Genomic DNA, 20299 nt, shown 5'->3' with positions numbered 1-20299 from the left:
ATCACACCTGCAGCTGCCCCAAAAAGCAAAAGGTAAATGTCTTGACCCCCTCCAGTGGCTCTGGAGGCGGCGAACATTCGCCCCGATGGACCTGGCAGCATTCGAGGCGCAAGCGAGAGCCGAAGCTCTACTCCTGCAGACCCTGTCATACCGGCGTTTTGAACCAATGACCACTTGTTCTCCGACGTTTAAGAGCTTGCGGTCAAAGCCAAGAGCAGGTGTATACACCTCAGTGACCGTTCGCCAGAAAACGCCTTCGAATGACTAGCTCGTACTTTGTCGGTATGTAAACGGCGACTGTCACGGATAACGATTGATGCATGCAATGCCATCAGTGATGCACGTAAGTCGTAGACTCGTAGTCTCGTATGCATACGTCCTGCGGAGTGGGCTGTGAGGGTTGAGGTGGTCTGAGGTGGGATCGAGCTGGTCCGGGTGAAGGGACTGTGAGGTATCCACGCGGCGGAAGGTCGTAAGTGAGATTCGAGGGGAGACCTCTCACGGGCGGAGGAGGGGAGGCAAAGAGGTCCGAGAAGGGCAGAGGGAGACGCGGGAGATGAGAGGGGATCGTGGAATGACCTACTGGACCATCGTCGATTTGATTGCACTGATCAAAACCTGGGCTCACCCGGCACCGGCTCGGTGCCAGAACTTGTGGTCGCCTCTGACGCATGTTCCTCTCGCCTGACAGATTGATGCCGACTACTTGCGACATGCTTGCATTGGTCGACACATACTCACGACCCACACACGTAAGGCACGGTCCCTATCTTCCGGCCCCGTAGGAGCTGATCGAGAAAGGATATCTCTCGACGACACTAGCAGCTAAAAGACCCACCTTTCATTTGCCGACTCCGCGCAACCACATGTTCAGACCAGTCGGACACCCTCCTTTCCTTTCACTGCTCCCTCTCGACCGTCTGCAGGGCGTTTGGTCCTTGCCGACACCCCTCGTCACGCCACAAGTTGACTATAAACCCCCGCCTATATCTCAATCTCAAGCGAGTCGGCACTGCCTGAGATATACATATCCCTCCCCCTGACACCACTACCAGCCTACTCCTACCAAGCAATCTCACGCAGACTGCCCATACTTCATACCCGCATCCACGCACTCCCCCATTCACTCCATCACAACCAATCGACCGATCAGCCAAGATGCGACTCTCCTGCATGTTTCTCGTTCTGGTCGCTGACCTGACGTATGCTGCCTGTAAGTCACTTGACCATGTATCGCAGGATATCCATCGCTGACTGTACAGTCCCTCCATCAAATCTCATCCCCGAAGAGAACCCCGCTATTCAACAAGCAAAGCGATCGATTTCCCCTGGCAGTTTGCATCGGCGCCACCCTGCACGTGAGCCCATAGCCACTTCCACGACCTCGGGACCTGTACTGACCCTCACAGTCCCGCCAGCTGACCTTGTACCTGACGAGAACCCAGCGACCAAGAATACCAGGCGCTACCCTCCCCCTCGTTCCAATCCTGAGTATGAAGCACACCTGAACAAGCGCCAGTTCGGACCCGACCAGGTATTGCAGACCCCCGGACCCGTTCCGCTCTGGTTTGACCTCGGACCGACCTACTACGATGTCGTCCAGAGTACGTCTTCCTCTCTCTCTGTAGGCCTCAGCTGACCCTCCAGGCAAGGTCGCAGACTGCTGGCTTGCCGCCGCATCCATCGCTGTCGTCCTGGCCTCGCACGACTGGATGTCCCACCTCTTCTACGGCCCAGACGGCAAGACCCTCGCTGGGACTGCCGACCCCTCACTCGCCGAGACCCAGGTCATGCTGTGGGACCCGTCTCCACCCCGGAAAAACTATCTCTTCAAGACCTCCGCATTCAATCAGTCCAAGACGGAAGATCGGCCGGGACAGCGATGGTGGAATTCGGCGCTCGTGCAGGGAATGTTCCAATTGGGCACCAAGACCTTCATTCAAGGCATATCCGATGGCAATGGAACACTGCACCCATTGGGCGGTGATGCGCAAGCGGCACTATCGGCAATGACGGGCTACTCGGCGACGAGCAAGTACGGGACCAAGTGGTATGGGTCAAACCGTAACATGCTATTTGACGATCTGTCCAAGGCTTGGCCGCTCCACACCCCTATTCTGTTCGCTACTGGACCGAACACGACCGAGGGGAACGGGTTCGCCAATTCGGTTCTCCACGGCAACCACGCGTACGCCGTGATGTGGACGACGCCGGCCCAAACGGCGATTCTGCATAATCCGTGGGGGCTCAGCCTTGAGGCGAACATGACAGATATACTGAACAACATGGAGAGACTGGTGCATTTGGAGAGCTTTAGGACGCTGAATTGGACGATGGCGACCGCGGGGCAGGTGTGAGGAGGTGATTACTGCTGCAATCTTGCAGGCGGTGGAAAATACGACGATCAAGTAAATCAGGTCGTGCCGGTGTTCTAATCTTACCATAGATCTCGCCGGTCTGCCCAGATCATGCGTGCATCCAGACGAGCGATGTATCGGAAATGAGTTAGAGCTTCATACACAGACCAGACACGAGTACCCCTTTCCCCCACTTCCCCACTCTGCGCTAGGCTCTCCAGCAGCCGCGTTACTAAATTCGCTCCAGTCCTTTCCTGCTACTGTTGATTTCTGCGTCGACGTCGAGCGCTGCCTTAGACACTGCCCGCCTGGCCTGGGCAGCCTTAGCCCGATGCAGCATATGCACAATTCTGTCTCTGTACTGGAGGAGGGTCCCAAGCCAGCATTCCTTACCCGGGCAGAACCGACGACCCCATGTGCAAGATCCGCCGACCATCTTTCCTCTTCTGCCTCTACTTCTCCCATCATCGCGCATCATCATGCGCCCCACCGTCCTCTTCTTCGCTCTAGCCCTTGCCAGTCGTGCAAACGCTGCTCAGCTCAGCCAGACACAATTTGGCGTGGACGCGCGATATCGTCAAACTCCGATTGGCCATGATCACCCCGGCTGTCTCCCTCGGATCGACTATGCAGCACTAGGCGTCGACGAAGCGACCGAGGTCCCGGCTCCGGAAGAGATGGTGCTGTATAAGCTCCATGTATCGGGGAATTGGTCAGATCGGGTCGACCTCACGTTCTTCTCGGACGGATGTGAGCTAGTTGATCCTGTTCACCGTTGTTCGGCGGCAGAAAGCAGGCGCTGATGACACAGACACAAGACATGAAAAGGACACGTTCCTCAAGGATGCTAAGCGCCTTACGAAGGATATCGTCTCCCCCGGAGGAGCTATGGCGCACGTCGCGCACTTGTTGAACGTATATGGGGTCTTCGTACCTTCCAATCAGGTGAGTCGAGTCTTCAGGTCTGGGCTCTCCAGTCTCATTGCGGGCCTGCGCTGACGAGATAGTCTGGTATAGGCAGCCATGACACACCACTCAACGGCTCAGCGTTCGGCCTGTATCGACCCGGACCGGAACTTCGAGGTGTATACGTGAATCACCCAAAGCGCGCGAGGGCGGCTTGCCGATATTGGCGGGAACGTGGCGCGATGGGCCAGGTGGGAGGGTGTGATCAGCCTATACTCCTTGGTCCGCTACCTCTTTCTAGAGAGCTGTGGTACTAGCTGATGAAGTAGGGAACGACCCGTTGTATGGCGGTCTTGGTGGAGAGTTCACGTCTGTTCTTCTGCCAGTACTGCGAAGGTGTAGATAGCTGACAGAACAGAATCATCACCGCTTCGAAGCTTAATGGTCCCCTTGTACTGCGGCACGAACTGGGGCATAGTCTGATAGAAGTCGGCGAGGAGTACGAGGGCGGTGAGTGCACTGTTGTCCCCACATTGCCGGACAGAAGCTGATTCGGAGGCTATGTCTACTCTGGGGTCAACTCGGACAAGGTCGACCACCTATCCAAGCTGAAATGGCGGGACATGCTCTCGGAGCCAGACAAGCTCAAGATCGAAAACATCACCGTCCCTCTGCAGGCCTACCCGTTAGTCTCTGCTTACCATGTCCTGATTCCCACTAATCAAGCAGATGGCACGACCTCTCCGCCTCTCCGTATTCTATCAACTTCAACGCCTCATCCACTCCCTTACATATCTACCCTACAGCCCTCCTCCGGATGTCCATGTCCTCCATCCCTCACCCCCACCACGTCGACGTAAGGCTAAACGGCGAGCTCTTGGATCTCGACTCTGCCTTCTCAGGTGGGAAGTGGAAAGGGTCGAAAGATCGACGATGGGTCGAAGTACCGCTCCCGGATGGGCTGGCGAGGCGGCGAGGAGAGGTTTCGGTGGAGTTGACGAAAGCGGGCAAGAAGGAGCCGGCGGGGCAGGGCGGTAAGATGATCACTAGTGTGGAGATCATCGAGTATGGGCCAAGCGATCGGTGAGTCTCCCCAAAAGTCTCCGGGTTGGTCAAGTTGCAGCTGGAGCTGACGGACGAGGTGTAATCTGACTGAGGGGTTTATCGGGGCGTTCCCTACGTATGCGATGGACGGGGGGATGACGCTGCGGCCGACGAATGAGGCTTGCTTGATGCGCAAGGTCAATCATCCTTGTGAGTAACTCTGGTGCTGAGTACATATGCCAATATACTCATCTGCTCAGCTTTCTGCCCTGTCTGCGCCAAAGGGCTGGAAGCGGCTCTTCACCGCCGCATTCAACGCAAATTAAAGGACGTCTTGTAGCTGTTACAGCTGGATTAGCCATATGTGAGGATGAGGTCAGTCAGAGCTCACCCTAGTCAGCCATTCTTATATACATACAATCCCAAAATCCTGAAGAGACACTTCGATACGCTCAAGCCCCATTCTGCGTCCCAGCCTGCTTGACCACCTTCAACTGCTCCGCCGCGTCCTTGTACTCCTGCGTCGCTGTTATGGTCTCATCAGATGACATTCCATCCTGCGATCTCAGTTACCGTTCAACTTAGACCGGGCGGAGCGGGACTTACGACCAAGTCCTCCAGAGCCACCACGGCCTCATCCAGGCTCTTCTTTGTTCGGGGGATCATCTGTTCCGAATCCTTGACGACACGTTCCTATCATCTCAGCGAGTGTCCATTTCCCCATCCATATCTCCGCAATGCCACTTGAAGTCCGGTCGGACGCGTCGCCAAGGATCTAGAGAGCTAGGGGCCAGCCTGAAGCCATACTCACAGCGTTCCGTATATCCGCCCCTTCAGCGTCCTCATCCCTCATCTTCTGCAACTTTGCCCGCGCCTGCTCCGCTTCTTGATAGTATGTCCGCTCCTCCTTGAACAGACTGGATCATCAGGACTTCGTCTTCCTCCAACCATCGGGCACACGGTCAGGGACGTACCGCTTCACCACGCCCGTCTTGATCTTGAGCTGCCGGGTCGTCTGGGCTGTCGAGTCGGACATTTTCGCGCTGATGCTGCTGGATCTGATGATAAGACTGTGAACAGCCGTTGGGGGATAGCTGTGAAGGTCTGTATGTTCTTGTTATAAGAGGTGAAAGCAAGGTCCAAGCTCGGGCTTCTTGGTGGTCGTTGGTGGTATGGAGCCCCACATCGACTGCTCAAGCGCGATTTGGCCGTGCGTCCTTTGCTGCCTTCTACCTCCTACCTTCACGCTGCTCATCGCTCATCATCGACTGGGCGAATCCATCGCCTATCTTGCTCAACGCCTAGCAGTGTAGAGAGAAAGCTTCCTGACTCGAAAGAGCGCTTTGTGGCCCGCAACGCCCGCACGACCATTCCCCGAACCAAACTCGACTGAATATTTGGTCAAACGACCTGTACCTGTCTGACCGACACCTATCAGCGCGGCCCATGGTCCCTACGCTCCCGCAGCCGCCTTCGCCATGTCCATGAGACCGCGCACCCTCTCGCACTCCGCCTCTGCGTCCTCCTCGCACGCCCTCGCATACCCCTCCCAACCCACCCGACCCCCTCTATTCCGACGCCTCCTCCTCTCCCCTCGCTCCCTCCTCCTCCCCTCCGTTCGCCTCAAAACATCCCTCTACGCCCTCTCCCTCCTCATCCTCGGCCTCATCTTTCTCGCCCTCAACGCCGCGACCTTGTCCTCCACGCACAGTCCGGCAGTCCATGAAGAAGGATACAATACAATACCTGCCGAAGTAGGGCTGGCGGATAGTGGCGCTGGGAAGAGCGCTGCGGTGGGGCAAGTGACGAATGGGGGCAAGGTGGAGAAGGAGGAGGTATCGCGGAGTTTTGAGGAGCCGGATTTTGCGCTACTGAGTGGGAAACAGCCGAGTGAGGTGGGGTGTGATGTGCCATTAGCGGGGGAGGGGAATGGGGGGGATGAGGGCAAGTTGGTGTTTCTGGGGATATTCTCGGCGGCTGATAAGAAGGATAGGAGGGATCTGTGAGTTGCCTTCACCCCTTCAGATACTCTACTTGCTTGAGTGAACTCTGTTCTGCTGGTGACGGAACGCAAAGTATGGGGATCGGAGAGGGACCACAGGACGAGATGAGCTAATGGTAGATATCGCAAAGTCATCCTACCAGACTTTCCTCCATCCCTCGTGACCGTCAAATTCATCCTCGGTCTCCCCCCATATCCGGAGAAGCCCATCTCGCAAGAGGCGCTAACAAGAACGCAATTCCTGAGGAAACTGCAGGCGGAGAATCAGGAACATGGGGATATGGTCATTCTGCCTGTAAGTCTTTCTCGTTCCCATGCATCTCATGAAGGCTCCGAAGGCCGGTCCGGGCGCTCGAAAAGGCCATGGAGGAGAGCGAACTGGACAAGGCGCTGATACTTCAGGTGGTGGACAATATAGATCTGGGCAAGACGCACGCGTATTTCAAGTGGGTCGCCAAGGAGTTTGCGGGTAAAGGGAGGGTCAAGGACAGACCACGATTCGTAATGTAAGTCATCTTGACGTTTACCTTTCTTGTACCTACATCCTGTTCCTCATTCCCCATTGGACTATGGTGCAAATGCTGATCATACAGGAAAGCAGACGACGATGTGAGCTCGCCGATTCGATCGGTTCCGACGTTGATATCATGGCCCAGCTGACTTGCTAGACGATATTAGTCATGCCGAACGTAATCTCAGCATTCAAGAATCTCGACTGTTCAGAGAATGTGTATTGGGGCACATCGGCGGGTTGCTCCCATTACTTTGGGAACTACTTTAGGGGTCTGGCGTACGCTATGAGCTGGCCATTGGTGCGTTGGTGTTCCTCCCTCTCCTCTTCGCCCTCTTGCCCGTGCTTGGCCGGAAGCGCCGCCCCCTTTCTCTTCCCTCTTGTCGAAGTCGAATCATCACTCAGACCTGATAGCTGACCCTCATAGGTCTCATGGATCGGATCCGCCGATATGCCCCCCGCCCACATTATCAAAATAGAAGATGCGCGCACGGGGCAGTGGTTACGCCACCTCGACCCGGTGACGGATCCGATACGCCGGATCGATATGGGCTGGACGATGGGGGACTATAATCAGTTGGATGTGACGGTGGAGACTGTTGCCTTGCGTAAGTCGTCTTCTCCCTTTCTCCGCCCTGACTGGACCTTTGTCCTTCTCTTCTGGCTTGCTTGCCCCCCTCCTTCCTCCGTCCCTTCATGCTGGCCTATGTTCCCCGTCACCTGTCTCACCTTTCCTCTCCTTCCCTTTTTGCTTCGCTCCGCCGCTGACACGCAGACTGGCTCAAATGGGACGACTGGGTATCCGAGCAACACGACCGCCTCCTCGGAATCTGGGCAGCCGCCGATCGGCCCTATACCGCCGAACACGGCGTCGAGCCCCGGTTGAGCATCGCCAAGGGCAAAATGACACCGCAGGAGGCGGAAAAGGAGCATCAGAGGCAAAAGGAGTTGGGGTGGGACGTGAATGGGAATTTGGAGAGATGACATCCGTACGGAGGAAGATCTGGATGCAAGTTTACGTCGCGGGCTGAAAGACGTGAGGTTGAGCCTGGATGTGAGGACAGAAGTGCTGTGTTGCGCGCTGATGGTGTGTTCATAGAGGTGCGTACAACAATCTATCTGAGTCAAGGGTCTGCGGGTGACCCGCCTATGCCTGACCCCTCTCCGCAAGTCTCCGACTCTCTGGAAGATGTGGATACTGAAACCGATCACAAACGATAACGAAGGATGCGAGAAGGACAGAAACCGGGCGAATCATAATGGCTTGGAAGGGAGCTGAGTGGGGAGGATACCGAACCTACTTGATCAGCTGAGGTCCCTTCCGCAGCGGGGGCGCACAGGTGGCGGGACGAGCTCACCGTTTCTTGATGGTCACGCGATGACGGGAGAACTTGTCATCAGGGGAGAAACGAGCTGAGGGGTCAGCTGTGGTTGGCTCAAAGAGCGCAGGTCAGCTGGAAGACGTGGGTGACATACCGGGGTGGGCGGATTTAGCTACTTTGCCAGCGGCGGTGAGCTTCTACAGGGTGTCAGCAGTGCGCCTAGCAGCTTCCGCTGCGCCTGTTCCGACCAGAGAATGTCTATGTAGACCGTCGTGCTATCTCCGCCCACCCCAAGGACGGATGAGAGGGAAGGGAAGAAGGAGAACTGACTTTGAGGGTGTAGACGCTGTACAAGTCAGCTATTTCCCAGGATTGGTGGGAGACGTCCAGCTTACCGGTTTCCCTTGTCGTCCATTGTGTACATGAGGTGCATCTTGGGCTGGAGGTGTCTGTTGAGTACGAGGAGTAGTGAAAGTGGAGAAGTGGAGGAGGTTCTGCCAGCGAAGATTTAGGAAAGGCTGCAGGCGGTGTGATAAAGCTCCGGGGATAGGTGAAAATGCCACGTCACCACCTCATTCAGCACCATCAACAAGGAGCTTGTTTTGGCTTGACAGTTAACACTTCGCCTATAGCTAGACAGCTTTGCACATTCGCGCCGAGGCGTGCGCTCAGCGACCGCGACGCGGCCAGAGAGAATCAGCGGCTGATAGATGGAAGTTCCGATCGATTGCGATCTGGACCTTCCCATCAGACTCAGAGATCGGGCGTCATTTTGTCAGGCCTCCTGCCTTTGTGCCTGACGCATACATATCATCCTTTGGCCTACACATACTCTGACTCCCTGCGTATATCTCCTCTCCGCTCGGCGCGGTAAGCCGATCCTCGGCTCCCGGAGACAGCTGACAAGGCACTGGTGTCTACCGACACTCCACGACTCCACTCACAGACGCTGACATCAGATTAGTGCAAGGGGCAAGCTTCAGGCACCCAAAGGAAGGGAAAGGAAAGAGGTGGCGCGCCGCCGGCCGAGCGGCAAGTGTGAGTTTGAGGGGTACCTTTGAGGCTTAGGGTAAGAAAGAAAGATCTGATCACGGGGGACGCGGGGATTGTCGAGTCGAGTAAGGTCTGTGCGTGTGTGCAATAAAGGGAGCGTGCGTGGGGGGCATGGACAGGAAAGGGATGGGCGGGTCGTTAAGGTGGAAGTGGTGGAGCTGAAACAGAGTGGGGGAAGAAGAGAGAGAAGTTTAGGACCCAACGTTGAGCATTCTTCCCTTCACGATTCTTCTCTATCTCTCTTACTGATCTACCCTCTCATCTATCTTGATCTACCTCCTCGGGTCTCTCACCTATCTCACAAAAGCCCGTTACAAGGCTATACTACCAAAGTTGGCTATAGCTTGACATTATACCCTAAAAACGGTCGATCTCGACTTCCTTCCCCACTCCCCTCCCCATCGGCTACGCGCGCCTCACTTCACCCTACTCCCGGTTCTTCAACCTTCTCCACCGGGTTTCTATCCGGGTCTCCTATCTACACCGCGCTCTCACCATGCCCGGCTCCGCCAACCGCCCCTGGGACGAAATGAACTCCCCCATCACTCCTCCCCATCCCTTGCCGTACCGTCAGCCCTCGTACTCGGCCGCGCAGAAGCACCTCGCCTTCTCCCCGCCCCCTTCATCGTCAGCTCACGGTAGCGTCCAGGTTGCGGAGGAGGAAGATGATGGTGGGTGGGGAGTGGACTATAATCCTTCAGGCAATAAGAAGAGGGGGAAGATGGCACGGGGCGTTGAGACTGTGACTACATTCCTGCAAGCTGAGAATGGGGCGACGCTGACGAGGTAGTCATCTTTTGGGATCATGCTGGGCACTGTTCCGCCTATCAAGCAGGCGTACCAGGTGAGCTGCCCGGCCACTTGCGTGCCGCAGAAGCTGATCTAGCAGGACAAGACTCGATCTGCTTCTCCCGCCCAGCAGGAAGCGCGCTCGGTCCCTGCACTCGCACAGACTGTGGTCAGTAGTTCTCTGACCTCTACGCTCGACCCAAACTCACTGGACAGGAGACGTACGAGCCCGAGGTGGTCCAAGTGGCCGAGAAGCCGACTGCGGAAGAAGTAAGTCTTGCTTCTTCTCCTTCTCTTGCCCAGCTCTCCCTCTCTACCCTCTTCCCTGCTCTCTCAATCTACCCATCTTCTGCCAATCTTCCTCTCTTCTCCTCGAAACACCTACTTCTTGTCATCCCGCATACTCTGCTAATCATGCAGGGCACCAACTCCACCGACCAGCAGATCGCCAATGTCCTCCTTGGCTCCGGGATCCCTCTGACCGGTGATATTCTGAGCCGCCTCAAGCAGCTTCTGGACAATCAGCTCCCGCCCGTCCATCCAGCGGCGGTCCCTACCGAGCAGGCTCCGGCTCCTCACCTGCCCCCTCATGCGGCTCCGTCAGTCCCGTCCGCTCCGTCCCAGGTGGCCATGGCCGGTGCGGACGCAAGCACCCCAGCTCCTGCCGCTTACCAAAGCGTTATCATCGGTGGCGAGTACAATGGTCCAATCGGCGCTCCTCCTCCCGGTGTCCGACATGGTCTTTTCGATCCTAATCGGGTCGCCCTGCCCAACCTCAAGTGGGGAAGGAAGACGCCCGAGGTGAGGCAGAGCGAGGAGCGTCTTGCGCCCTTCTCTTCGAGCGCTGCTATTCCCCCTCCGCCGCCCGGAGTCAACGGACACCCCGCCTTCACTTCCGACCAGATTCCTCCTCCTTCTACCGTCCGCGGACAGGGAGCAGATGACGCCGTCTCGGACGGAGGGTGGATGGAGGACGCCAAAACGCCCACTCCCGCTCCCGCACCCAATCTAGCGCCGGCGTTCGCGCCCACCCATACTCCCACCTTCGACCCAAATCCCCCCCTCGCTCCAGCTCCCGCAGCCGACTACTTCAATCCCAACCCCACCGAAAAGTCACTTCCGCACGGCGGCTGGGCGCCCGAACTCCAAGCTCAAGCCCAAGCGATAGACGATACAACCCCCGATGGAGGCTGGGACCCCAAGATCAAAGTCCTCAACTGGGCTCGGGATGTCTCGCCACCATCGGCCACCCCGCACACTCCTCCGCCCATCATCAGGGATGAGGCGGATGCGTCTGTTTTCCTGCTGGGCGCCTCGGTTTCGGATGGAGAGAGCGGGGCGGATACGGATCTGCCTACGCCTGGGCGGGAGGTACGGCCGCTCCAGGAGTTTACGGGGCAGGGGTATACGGATAACCCGCCGGCTCCCACTTCCACCGTCCAGTCATTGACTATCGACATGCGCACGCACCAATCGACCGAAGGGGAAGCTCGAGCTCCGCGGCCGCGCAAGCATTGGGAGCGGTCTGATGCCTACTACAAGCGGGACCCACACCCTGCCTTCAGCGTCCGTTTCGCGAACAAGCGGATCTTAGTCCGGTACGTCTTGGTCAATCACTCAAGAAGGCTGAGTAGCTGATCTTGTAGCTTCCCTTACGCCATCCGCCGGAATATTGCCAAGAAGGCGATGTATGACCACTTCTTATCGTATGGGTCTATCCGCATGGTGTAGGTTTTCCCCTCCAAGACGGCAAGGTTGAGTGGTAGCTAACACTCTAGATGGTTCCACGAGCTCTACGCCGACGAGTCATGCAGCTCAGTCTTGCTCGTCTTCGATGTGAGCAGCTCATTTCCTCCAAACACGGCGATCATAGCTGACTGGATCAGGACGAAGGATCCGCCGAGGCCTGCCTCGCCGATCCCAAGCACGCGGAATGCTACATCCAGCCAGACGGCAGCCGGTCCGAACCCATCCTCATCAACCTCCACGTCTCCCTCTCGCCGAAATACCTCCTCTGCCGTACGATCTGCGTCAGGCTCAGCGGTCAGCGTCCCGACAGTCGGTCCCGCTCGGCCTCTCCACCCCGCCGAGCTCGAGCCGGAACCGATATCGCCGAATCCGAGTATCAGTCCGGTACCTTGCGTCACCCGGAAGAGGCCGGATTCAATATGCAGCCACTTCCGAGCGTCGTCCATATCGACGCGGTGCCCAGAGAGAATCACCGTACGAGATTGCCTGAATTCTGGGCACGAGTACGACCGCAGGGCGATAGGCTGGAGGATGTGCAGAGCAAGACGTCCAAGGCGGCGGTCGCGCGGATCACGTCGATTGAGTTTGGACGTAGGATCGCCGAGAAGGACGTGAGTGGACTGGCGCTTCGAAGTTGAGCTAGACACGTAGCTGACGCAACAGATCGTTCCTCGGCTGTGCGAGATCTTTGTCGAGATCGTACATATCGTCCCGCCCACGCAGCGCGGCGAGAGCTGGCTCGTCACATTGAACGGCCGTACTGATGCGCGGTCCCTGATGGATGTAGGTGTCCCTTCTAGGTCGGATAAGCGGTAGGGAGCGAGAGCTGATGGGGTCTCAGGAGTTGATGAAGATCCCGGGAATCACCACGCACTGGGCGCCCGACGGTGTCGGCTTGCCAGATGACGATACGCCTCCATATCGTCCCTCAGCGGCGGACCGGGTCGACTGGTTCGTCCCCGACGACAAGGGCGTGGACGGCGGTCGTTCGCACGCCGAGCCGGAGTCGAAGCCGGGACCAAGACAACCCCACGTCGACCCGCGTCGCAACCCGGACGAGCAGGATCCTGCTGCGAAGCAGTCCCGACCATCCCCCCCGCCCCTGCAGATCTCGGCGGCATCGACGGTCGCCCCTCGATCGACAGTGGCGGCAGCGCCGACCTCTCCGTCTTCTCCGGTCTTGGAGCAGGCCATCCCTACCCCTTTACTCCCCGCGGACGAGATTGACCCGCAATACCCTCACCTCCGCAAGAGGATTATTCCCATCTACCGAGGTCGGACCCTCCGGGAGGACCTCTCGGGCGAGACACCAAGCTACGTCGATGATGCGGCGGTGTTTGCGGGAAGGATCGTCAAAGAGTCAGAGACGGAGCATACCCTCTTTGAGCGGTTCAGCCGGTACGGGCAGATCGTGAGTCAGCTGCTCAGAGTAAGAGATAGCGTGTCAAAAAGCTGACAAGATAGTGCGGGATCGAGTACAACCCCTTGCGCGTCCAGACGACCTACGCGACTGCTAGGATCTTGTATAGTTCCAAGGCGGCCGCTGATCGCGCGCTGCAGTTTGAGGTCAGTTATCGAGCCTTGAAGAGGGACCATGAGCTGAGCATGTAGCAAGGCGCCATCTCGTTTGGCTCGATGCTGAAGGTGGAGAAGCGTCGAGTGCTGGCGAGTGACGTTCAGGTGAGTTGATGGGGTTTCTAGCGGGATGTCACCTTTGGGCCTGAGCTGACGATGCAGCTGGAGGAGCGGTACATTGACGAATGGGGACGGGCATACAGCCCCTCCATGGTCTCGCAGTACTCCCCACCTCAACGCCCGGTCGAGGATGATTTGATGTTCGTCCAGCCTCCACCGCTCTTCACTCCGCCGCCGATGTTTCCCCCTCCCCAGCAGATGCAGTGGATCCCGTTCCCGCCACCGCCGGGGATGCAAGGTCCGGTGACGGACGGTCTCGCTCAAGGACCGCCTCAGTCTTTTCCGCCGTTCCCGTTCCCGCCGGGGCATCAGCAGGGAGGTGGTCAGTCAGGTCCACACTCGCATTTGATGCCGGTAAGTTCAGCTGCTGTTGATCCAGGAGACGCCAAGATACAAGCTGATACTTCAGGTCCTATACGCTATGGGAGTCGGATACTACCCTCCGCCCAACTACCCACAGCCACCTCATATGGCGAATGGACCCGGCGCGTCGGAGCAACTCCCCACTCCGCCTGTCACCCCCTTTTTTGGGCTCTTCCCCGCTGGTCCTCCTCTCGTCCACACCGGCCCATCTCAGGCGCCCAATGACCCCACTCCGGACCCTCCGGCGCCACACCAGCCACCACCCACCTTGGCCGAACCTACCTCCCCATCCGGCCGTCTCCTGTCGCCTCGGATCATCGAGACCAAGATGAATAACGGCACCTTCACAGTCATCTACGACGAGATCGAGCTCAAGCGATGGCGTGAAGAAAGGGGGATCGCGGAGCCTCATCCTCGGGAAGATGGTCCACTTCCTGCTTCCCACTCGGCAGCTCCAGCTCCAGGGCAGGAGTATCGGCCGGTCGAGCGGGATCTGAGCAACATCTCGATCGATTCTCTAAACCTCGGCGGATCGGCGACCCTGACGGCGGACGCGTCATGTGGGAGCTTCCGGACGCACGAGCAGCAGCTGCAGATGGTCCAGCAGCAGCAGGAGCAGCAGGCGCAAGGCCAGGGTCAAAGGGTACATGCGCTGCCTGTCCCGTTCAGTCCTCCAAGGGGGAATGGGCAGTTCAGCCCGGAAACTCAGTTCCGGCCGTACGACCCGTCCCACGCCGCCCATGCCAATGGCAACGGCCATGGCGTCGATAACGTCCACAACGGTTTCGGTAATGGAAATGGTTTCGCCAACGCCAACGGGACTGGTAACGGCAACTCTCACCCCTTCTACCACGAACACCAAGACAGCTATGGTGCTCAAGGGTACGAGGAGCAGCGATACCGCGGTCGAGGACGGACGACTGCGCCGAGGGGTCCGAAGGCTCGCCAAGATCCGGGGAGCCCAGGGCAGGAAAGGGCGGGGTATGGCTGGCAGGGTCGATGATGCGCGAGGGACCGTGAGCCGCTGCGAGGGTACGAGCTAAGGCAGGGATGAGCAGAGGGGGAGGTGTGTATAGGACGATTCCCATTTCGTTTACAAAGAAGACGAAAAAGAAGGAGCGATAGGCGTTGTAGACAGAAGTAGAGAGGAGGCACCTAGACAAGTCGATCCAAAATGTATCTACCTGGCCTGAGTATAGCAAGTGCCACAGAGGAGAGATGGCTGGACCGCGCCGGTGGAGGTTAACTTAACCGGCAAGCCTTCGAGTCGGCATCCCCACCTCGCCTTCTGACCACCACTTGTTTCTTGACTATCTTGCGTGACTCCCCATCGTCTGGAGAAGCAGAGGGCAATCAGACCCTCTCGCTGATCCTATCCTTGTAGTATCTGCATCAGAACCAAATATCAACTCATCAAATCAAAATCCCCAAACCCCGTCTCCATCTCATCTCATCCCGCAAGTCGCTCTCCCAGCGGCCAGCTAGCAGACACCATGTCGCGCGCCTGGGTCGATATGGACTCCCCGCCGACCCCTCGCTCGCCCATCTCCCCACCTACAATCCCATACCGCCAGCCCTCGTACTTTGAGGCCAAACGCGCGTACTCTAATTCCGGCTCGGTAGGGTCTCGGGGGTCCCCATCTCCGCCTTCGGGGCAGAACGGCGCCATGGACAATGGGAACGGAGCGGGAAAACAGGGGCAGCAGGGGCAGCAGGGGCAGCAGGGGCAGCAGGGGCAGAACACGGAGGAGGTGAAGGAGGAAGAGGACGACGGGGGCTGGGGAGCCGAAAGCGAGGATAGCAAGAAGGCGTATCAGAAGCGGATGCGCAAGTTTAGTGAGAAGAGCGAGTGGACGAATCGGTCTGGGAGTGGGCCGAAGCAGGTGCAGGTAAGTTCAGCTTAATAACAAGATATCCGAGCAAGGTGAAGAAGCTGATGATACGTAGCAGCCAATCAGGCCAGCTGGGAATACTAATGGATCTGGTCCGGGAAAGGGTGGAGATGGCTGGCAGCAGGTCAGTATCAGCCAGCTACGGCGAGGATGGGAAGCTGACGCGCAAGGATCCGCCACAAGCACACCGAATGCCAGCTCCGGCTGCTCGAGCATCAGCCCAGGTATGTTCAATCCAGCATGCATCAAAAGTCGGACCAATCGCTGATGCCGAAGGAGCCGGAGTCGAGACAGAGGAAGGAGAACGGACCACCTCTTATGCGCGATCAGGTAAGTCCAGCTCCCATCCTCCCTTCTCAGCACAGCTCGGAAGCAAGCAAAAGAGGTCGCTAATAATGCAGCCGAACCCACCTCGAGCAGCTTCACCAGCTCCTCCTCCCCCTCAAGCTCAGCCGCAGGCCCAAGCTGAGATCTCGTCGCCCGAAGTCGCCAGCTCGCCCCGCTCAGGCGGTGACCGACCCGCTCGAGCCGTCAATCGCAGCTCCAACGCGCTCGGACGGATCCATCGGCTTCTTGGCGGACATTCGCCGGGCAAGGGCCGGGGAGCGCCCGATGCGACTGGGACGGATTCTTCTTCTGTCAATTACGCTGATATGACGCCTTCTGCCCCCGCTTCTGCCCCTGCTCCTGCCGCCGACAACACCGCCAGGGATTCCGCCAAACCTCTCGACAACGCAGCTCCGAATGGAGGGGTTGGAGAAGCCAAGGGCGAATCAGCTGTGCACGAGACAGGGAGCAAGGATGGGACTGCCGCCGCACAGCAAGCTGAACAGTCCCAAGTAGCTTCCGGCTCAACAGGGGACGAACTCGCCCCCCACCTCCACGCGCTAGACCAAGAGATCGACGCTTCCCTCTCTGACGGCGGATGGACCCCCGACTCGTCCGTCCGACACTGGGCAAGCGATGTCGATCCGGAGGCCGTCACGCAGACGAAACCATTCGTCAACCTCTCCCCAACCAAGGTGCTCACTGAAGCTATGGCCAAGGAGGCCGCTACCAAAGCCAACGCCAACACCGGTGCGACATCCGATGGCCCCGTAGAGGTGCCGGTCCCGGTGGTACAGCGGGCTTCAAATACGGTCGTCTGGTCGGATCGGTCCAAGGGAACCTATTGGAAGCGGGACCCGCATCCTGCTTTTAGCGCCAAGTACATGACTAGGAGATTACTGGTCAAGTAAGTTCTTCACGAGGCGTGATGGGGGAAGACACGCTGATAGAGCAGGATGCCGTTCCCACTTCGTGTCGAGGCGATCAAGCCGACTATGATGGAGCACTTTGGGAAATATGGGCCTGTCCGGATGACGTGAATTGCTTTTCGGATTTCTGGCATCCGCTGCGCAACCAGCTGACACTCTTAGATGGAACCATGAACCACGCACCTCTGAAGCCGCTGAGCAGATCCTCATCATCTTCGAGGTTAGTTCCTTCCCTCCCACCTCAAGACCGTTACTAATTCGCAGAACGAAGAATCGATCGACGCATGCCTCGCCGACCCGGGCCACACCGCCTGCCTCGTCAAGTCCGGCGCTAGATCCGATATCGTCTCTGTCCCCATCAAAGTTTCTCGCGCTCCCCTCGCAGCCACCGCCAAGACAGTCTACCTCCGTCTCGTCGGCGCCCGCACGCCCGCAGGCGACGAGTCAGAGTCGGCAGGCAGGGGCATGAACGCCAGTATCCCCCCTATGATCTTTATCGATGCTGTGCCGGTGCGAAAGCGGAGCACGGGGAGGGTCGAGTATTGGGCGCATGTCCGATTACCGGGGAGTGGGTTCGAGGAGCTGGCGGAATATGCGGTGGAGCAGACTGGGCAGCGGGCGGAGATTATTACGACGTTTGATCTGAGTGAGGGTGTCCCGGAGGAAGAGGTGAGTACCTCTCCTGATACCTGATGAGAATGGCAAGGCGAGGGGAAGAGCTGACATGCGTAGATCGTGCCGAAGCTGGTGGATTACTTCTGCGACTTTGTGGATGTCCTCCCGAATGCGGGCGCATCGCAGGGATGGCTCGTCTCCGTCGCGAGTGCAGTGGACGGCAGGAGCCTAATGGGTGTGAGCTGCTCTCCCGGCCACCAATCCTGGGGTCTAGCTGACAATGTAGGAACTGGCCAAGATTCCAGGTATGCTCTCGAGGTGGGCGACCCCGCTGGAAGAGCTGAGGATGAGGCAGGGATCGGACCAGCCTCTCGGCGAGGCAGCAGCGATGATGGGTCCTGGGAGTGGGCCCGGGAGGAATTCTACGCCGAGCGCTGAGCAGGCGGCTATGTACCAGGCGCTCAGAGAAAAGGCCTGGCCGTCTGAAGCTCCGACATATAGGGCGCGGCCTATGGACGCTGCGCCTCAGGCGGTATCTGCAAAGCCAGCTCCGGTCGTGCCCACCCCGACTCCGGCGGCGACTCCAGCGGCGGCGCCGGCACCGACACCTGCAGCTTCGCAGCCAATAGCAGCCGTCACTGCTCCGGTACAGACACCGGCACCAGCACCGGCACCGGCGCCTCGTGCTGTCTCTCCTGCTCCGGAACCTACGCCGCAAGCGGCTCGTCCAGCAACTCCACCACCGCCACCTATCGCTCAGCCCGCCCCATCCATCAGCGCAAAGCTCACCGCAAGGCTCGTCCCCACGTACAGAGGCCGACTCCTGCGGGAAGACGACTCGCAAGACGAGCCCAAGTTCTACGACGACGCAGCGATCGCGGTGAGCCAGCTCGTCAAGGACAAGGAGACGGAGAGTAGCTTGTTTGCTCGATTTAGCCGGTATGGTCAAGTGGTACGTCAGCTCCCGCCCACACTGCGAAGGGGTGAAAGCTGACATGATAGTGTGGTGTGGTGTACAGGCCTCAGCTGGATCAGGGGGAGTACGGGAGTGCCAAGATTCTGTATAGCAGTCAAGCTGCAGCAGATCGGGCTTTGAAGTTTGAGGTGAGCTTGAAAAGTCGTAGTCATGGTGCCGCGCTTGAAGCTGATCAAATAGCAAGAAGCAGACTCGTTTGGGTCAGCTATCAAGGTGGAGAAGCGTCGTGTACTGCCCAGCGACGTCAAGGTGAGCTAGCCAAGCCCCATCTGGTTGCGTCCGGGAGATCACCAGCTCACTTGATAGCTGGAAGAGAAGCTCATCGACGAGCACGGTCGAGCGTTCAGTCCGGACATGATTGCGCAGTACAGCCCGCCTCAGACCGCCATTGTTACCGGACCGGCTGTCCCGCCTGCTCCGCTCAGCGATGGGCCGAATCCGACGCCTCTGCCGCTCTTCTGGATGGCGGCTTCCTCTGCATCAGACTCGACAACGGTGCGTAACGTCGCAGAATCTTATTTTGGCCAGCAGCTGATGGTGTAGGTTCTTTATACACTTTGCGCCGGTCAGCCACCTACGACTGCAAATGTGACTGAGGCGATAGCGGCTGCTCCTGCGCTTCCTGCACCTGCGGTCTCGACTACTCCTGCCCCCCAACCTACCCCGTCTGCGCCCGTCACAGCGCCGCCGGAAATCACTCAACCTACACCGCAGGCCGCGTCCGATTCCCCTCCTTCCGCTCGTGCCGCTCAGCAGACTGATCCAGAGAGACCGACGCCTCAGGTCTCTCAGGTCTCCGCCGAGCCAAGCCAACCGCCTCCGGACACCCGTCAGCGCGACGTCCCGGGAGGCTTCAGTAACGGTTCGCAACGGTCGGACGCGCCCTCTTCGTCCAACCAGCAGAGCTCGGCGCCGACCTCTATCCAGGCCGACCAACCCTCCTCAGCGCTAGCTCCTGAGCCGGCGAATTCACCTATACGGCACACCAGCTCGTCGGCGCCGTTCAGCCCACCTAATGGTCCTTCTGCGCGTCCGCCTCCATCCTCGGGCGTGACGAATCACTATCGACAGGCGCAGCAGCAGCTCCAGCCACCGCAGCCCACGTTCCCATCATCCGGTCCCCAGCAGGCGCCTTTCCAGCAGCAGCCTCCATTTCAGCAGCAGCAGCAGCCACAGCAGCCGCAACAATCCTTCCGATCCTTCAACCCCAATCCCAATCCTAACTGCAACAACCAAGGTCGGCCATATCAACAAGGCCCGAACGAAGGGTACTCCAACTTCATGAACAATGGGAACCGGCAGCCATACGGACGCCCTCCACCGCCTCATCAGCCTCAGAGGGTGCGGGACGGGGAGCGAGCGGATAGTGCTGGGAATTGGGGGGCGCAGAGGATGGCATTCCAGCAGAGCGGGATGGGGCAGCAGGAGGGGCAAGGACAGCCGAGGCACCAGGGATACGGTCAGGGGTATCAGGGACCGCAGTGGCAGCAGCGGGGTCAGCAAGGGCAGGAGGTGCCACAGGGACAGTATGGACAACAGGGGTACCAGCGGCCATCGGCGCAGGGGTCGCAGGGATCGCAGGGGTACCAAAGTCAGCAGGGGGGAGGGAAGTCGAGGGAGCCCAGTGCTGGTGGGGGCAGCGATGCGGGAGGATCTACGGGGGGTTGGTGATCTCGTAATGAGGAGGTAAAAGCGGTTGCCGAGGAAAGTGCGAGATGGAGGATCTACAAGTGGAGGTGAAAAAGGAGGACGGGTACACATCACACAAT

At 58.5% G+C, this 20299-nt stretch overlaps 7 protein-coding genes across 7 annotated transcripts; 5 read left to right on the top strand and 2 right to left on the bottom strand.

The window, feature by feature from the left end:
* Positions 1–1158: 1158 nt before the first annotated feature.
* MKK02DRAFT_41513 (uncharacterized protein) lies at positions 1159–2357 on the top strand (the record flags this gene model as incomplete). Its single annotated transcript, XM_053091594.1, has 4 exons — positions 1159–1213; positions 1263–1358; positions 1410–1604; positions 1648–2357. The coding sequence occupies 4 exons, from the start codon at positions 1159–1161 to the stop codon at positions 2355–2357; spliced, it is 1056 nt and encodes a 351-aa protein (XP_052941658.1).
* A 677-nt stretch (positions 2358–3034) lies between these two features.
* Positions 3035–4647, top strand: MKK02DRAFT_21273 (IgA peptidase M64-domain-containing protein; the record flags this gene model as incomplete). Its single annotated transcript, XM_053086386.1, has 9 exons — positions 3035–3107; positions 3169–3302; positions 3365–3545; positions 3590–3632; positions 3682–3773; positions 3822–3948; positions 3993–4346; positions 4405–4517; positions 4568–4647. The coding sequence occupies 9 exons, from the start codon at positions 3035–3037 to the stop codon at positions 4645–4647; spliced, it is 1197 nt and encodes a 398-aa protein (XP_052941657.1).
* A 112-nt stretch (positions 4648–4759) lies between these two features.
* On the bottom strand, positions 4760–5343 carry MKK02DRAFT_41511 (co-chaperone; the record flags this gene model as incomplete). The annotated part of the gene is made up of 4 exons (XM_053091593.1): positions 4760–4864; positions 4914–5000; positions 5119–5224; positions 5282–5343. The coding sequence occupies 4 exons, from the start codon at positions 5341–5343 to the stop codon at positions 4760–4762; spliced, it is 360 nt and encodes a 119-aa protein (XP_052941656.1).
* A 448-nt stretch (positions 5344–5791) lies between these two features.
* Positions 5792–7804, top strand: MKK02DRAFT_21587 (uncharacterized protein; the record flags this gene model as incomplete). The annotated part of the gene is made up of 7 exons (XM_053086435.1): positions 5792–6309; positions 6430–6604; positions 6712–6815; positions 6903–6918; positions 6978–7121; positions 7248–7428; positions 7596–7804. The coding sequence occupies 7 exons, from the start codon at positions 5792–5794 to the stop codon at positions 7802–7804; spliced, it is 1347 nt and encodes a 448-aa protein (XP_052941655.1).
* Positions 7805–8074: 270 nt separating this feature from the next.
* MKK02DRAFT_41509 (nucleolar RNA-binding protein) lies at positions 8075–8575 on the bottom strand (the record flags this gene model as incomplete). The annotated part of the gene is made up of 5 exons (XM_053091592.1): positions 8075–8117; positions 8179–8233; positions 8297–8339; positions 8473–8488; positions 8538–8575. The coding sequence occupies 5 exons, from the start codon at positions 8573–8575 to the stop codon at positions 8075–8077; spliced, it is 195 nt and encodes a 64-aa protein (XP_052941654.1).
* A 1116-nt stretch (positions 8576–9691) lies between these two features.
* Positions 9692–14794, top strand: MKK02DRAFT_41508 (uncharacterized protein; the record flags this gene model as incomplete). The annotated part of the gene is made up of 14 exons (XM_053091591.1): positions 9692–9937; positions 9986–10039; positions 10085–10153; positions 10201–10254; positions 10405–11582; positions 11631–11711; positions 11763–11820; positions 11871–12344; positions 12397–12516; positions 12575–13144; positions 13198–13299; positions 13345–13413; positions 13471–13782; positions 13838–14794. The coding sequence occupies 14 exons, from the start codon at positions 9692–9694 to the stop codon at positions 14792–14794; spliced, it is 4344 nt and encodes a 1447-aa protein (XP_052941653.1).
* Positions 14795–15284: 490 nt separating this feature from the next.
* On the top strand, positions 15285–20201 carry MKK02DRAFT_41507 (uncharacterized protein; the record flags this gene model as incomplete). Its single annotated transcript, XM_053091590.1, has 14 exons — positions 15285–15680; positions 15739–15807; positions 15854–15907; positions 15960–16013; positions 16085–16917; positions 16966–17046; positions 17102–17159; positions 17204–17608; positions 17672–17791; positions 17841–18506; positions 18557–18658; positions 18711–18779; positions 18837–19025; positions 19074–20201. 14 exons carry the CDS (start codon positions 15285–15287, stop codon positions 20199–20201), a joined length of 4224 nt encoding a protein of 1407 aa, XP_052941652.1.
* Between the last annotated feature and the right edge of the window lie 98 nt (positions 20202–20299).

Source organism: Dioszegia hungarica, assembly GCF_025882075.1.
Source record: "Dioszegia hungarica strain PDD-24b-2 chromosome Unknown MKK02contig_32, whole genome shotgun sequence".
In the NCBI taxonomy this organism is placed as follows: domain Eukaryota; kingdom Fungi; phylum Basidiomycota; class Tremellomycetes; order Tremellales; family Bulleribasidiaceae; genus Dioszegia; species Dioszegia hungarica.
This window is presented reverse-complemented; position numbering and strand designations above follow the sequence as displayed.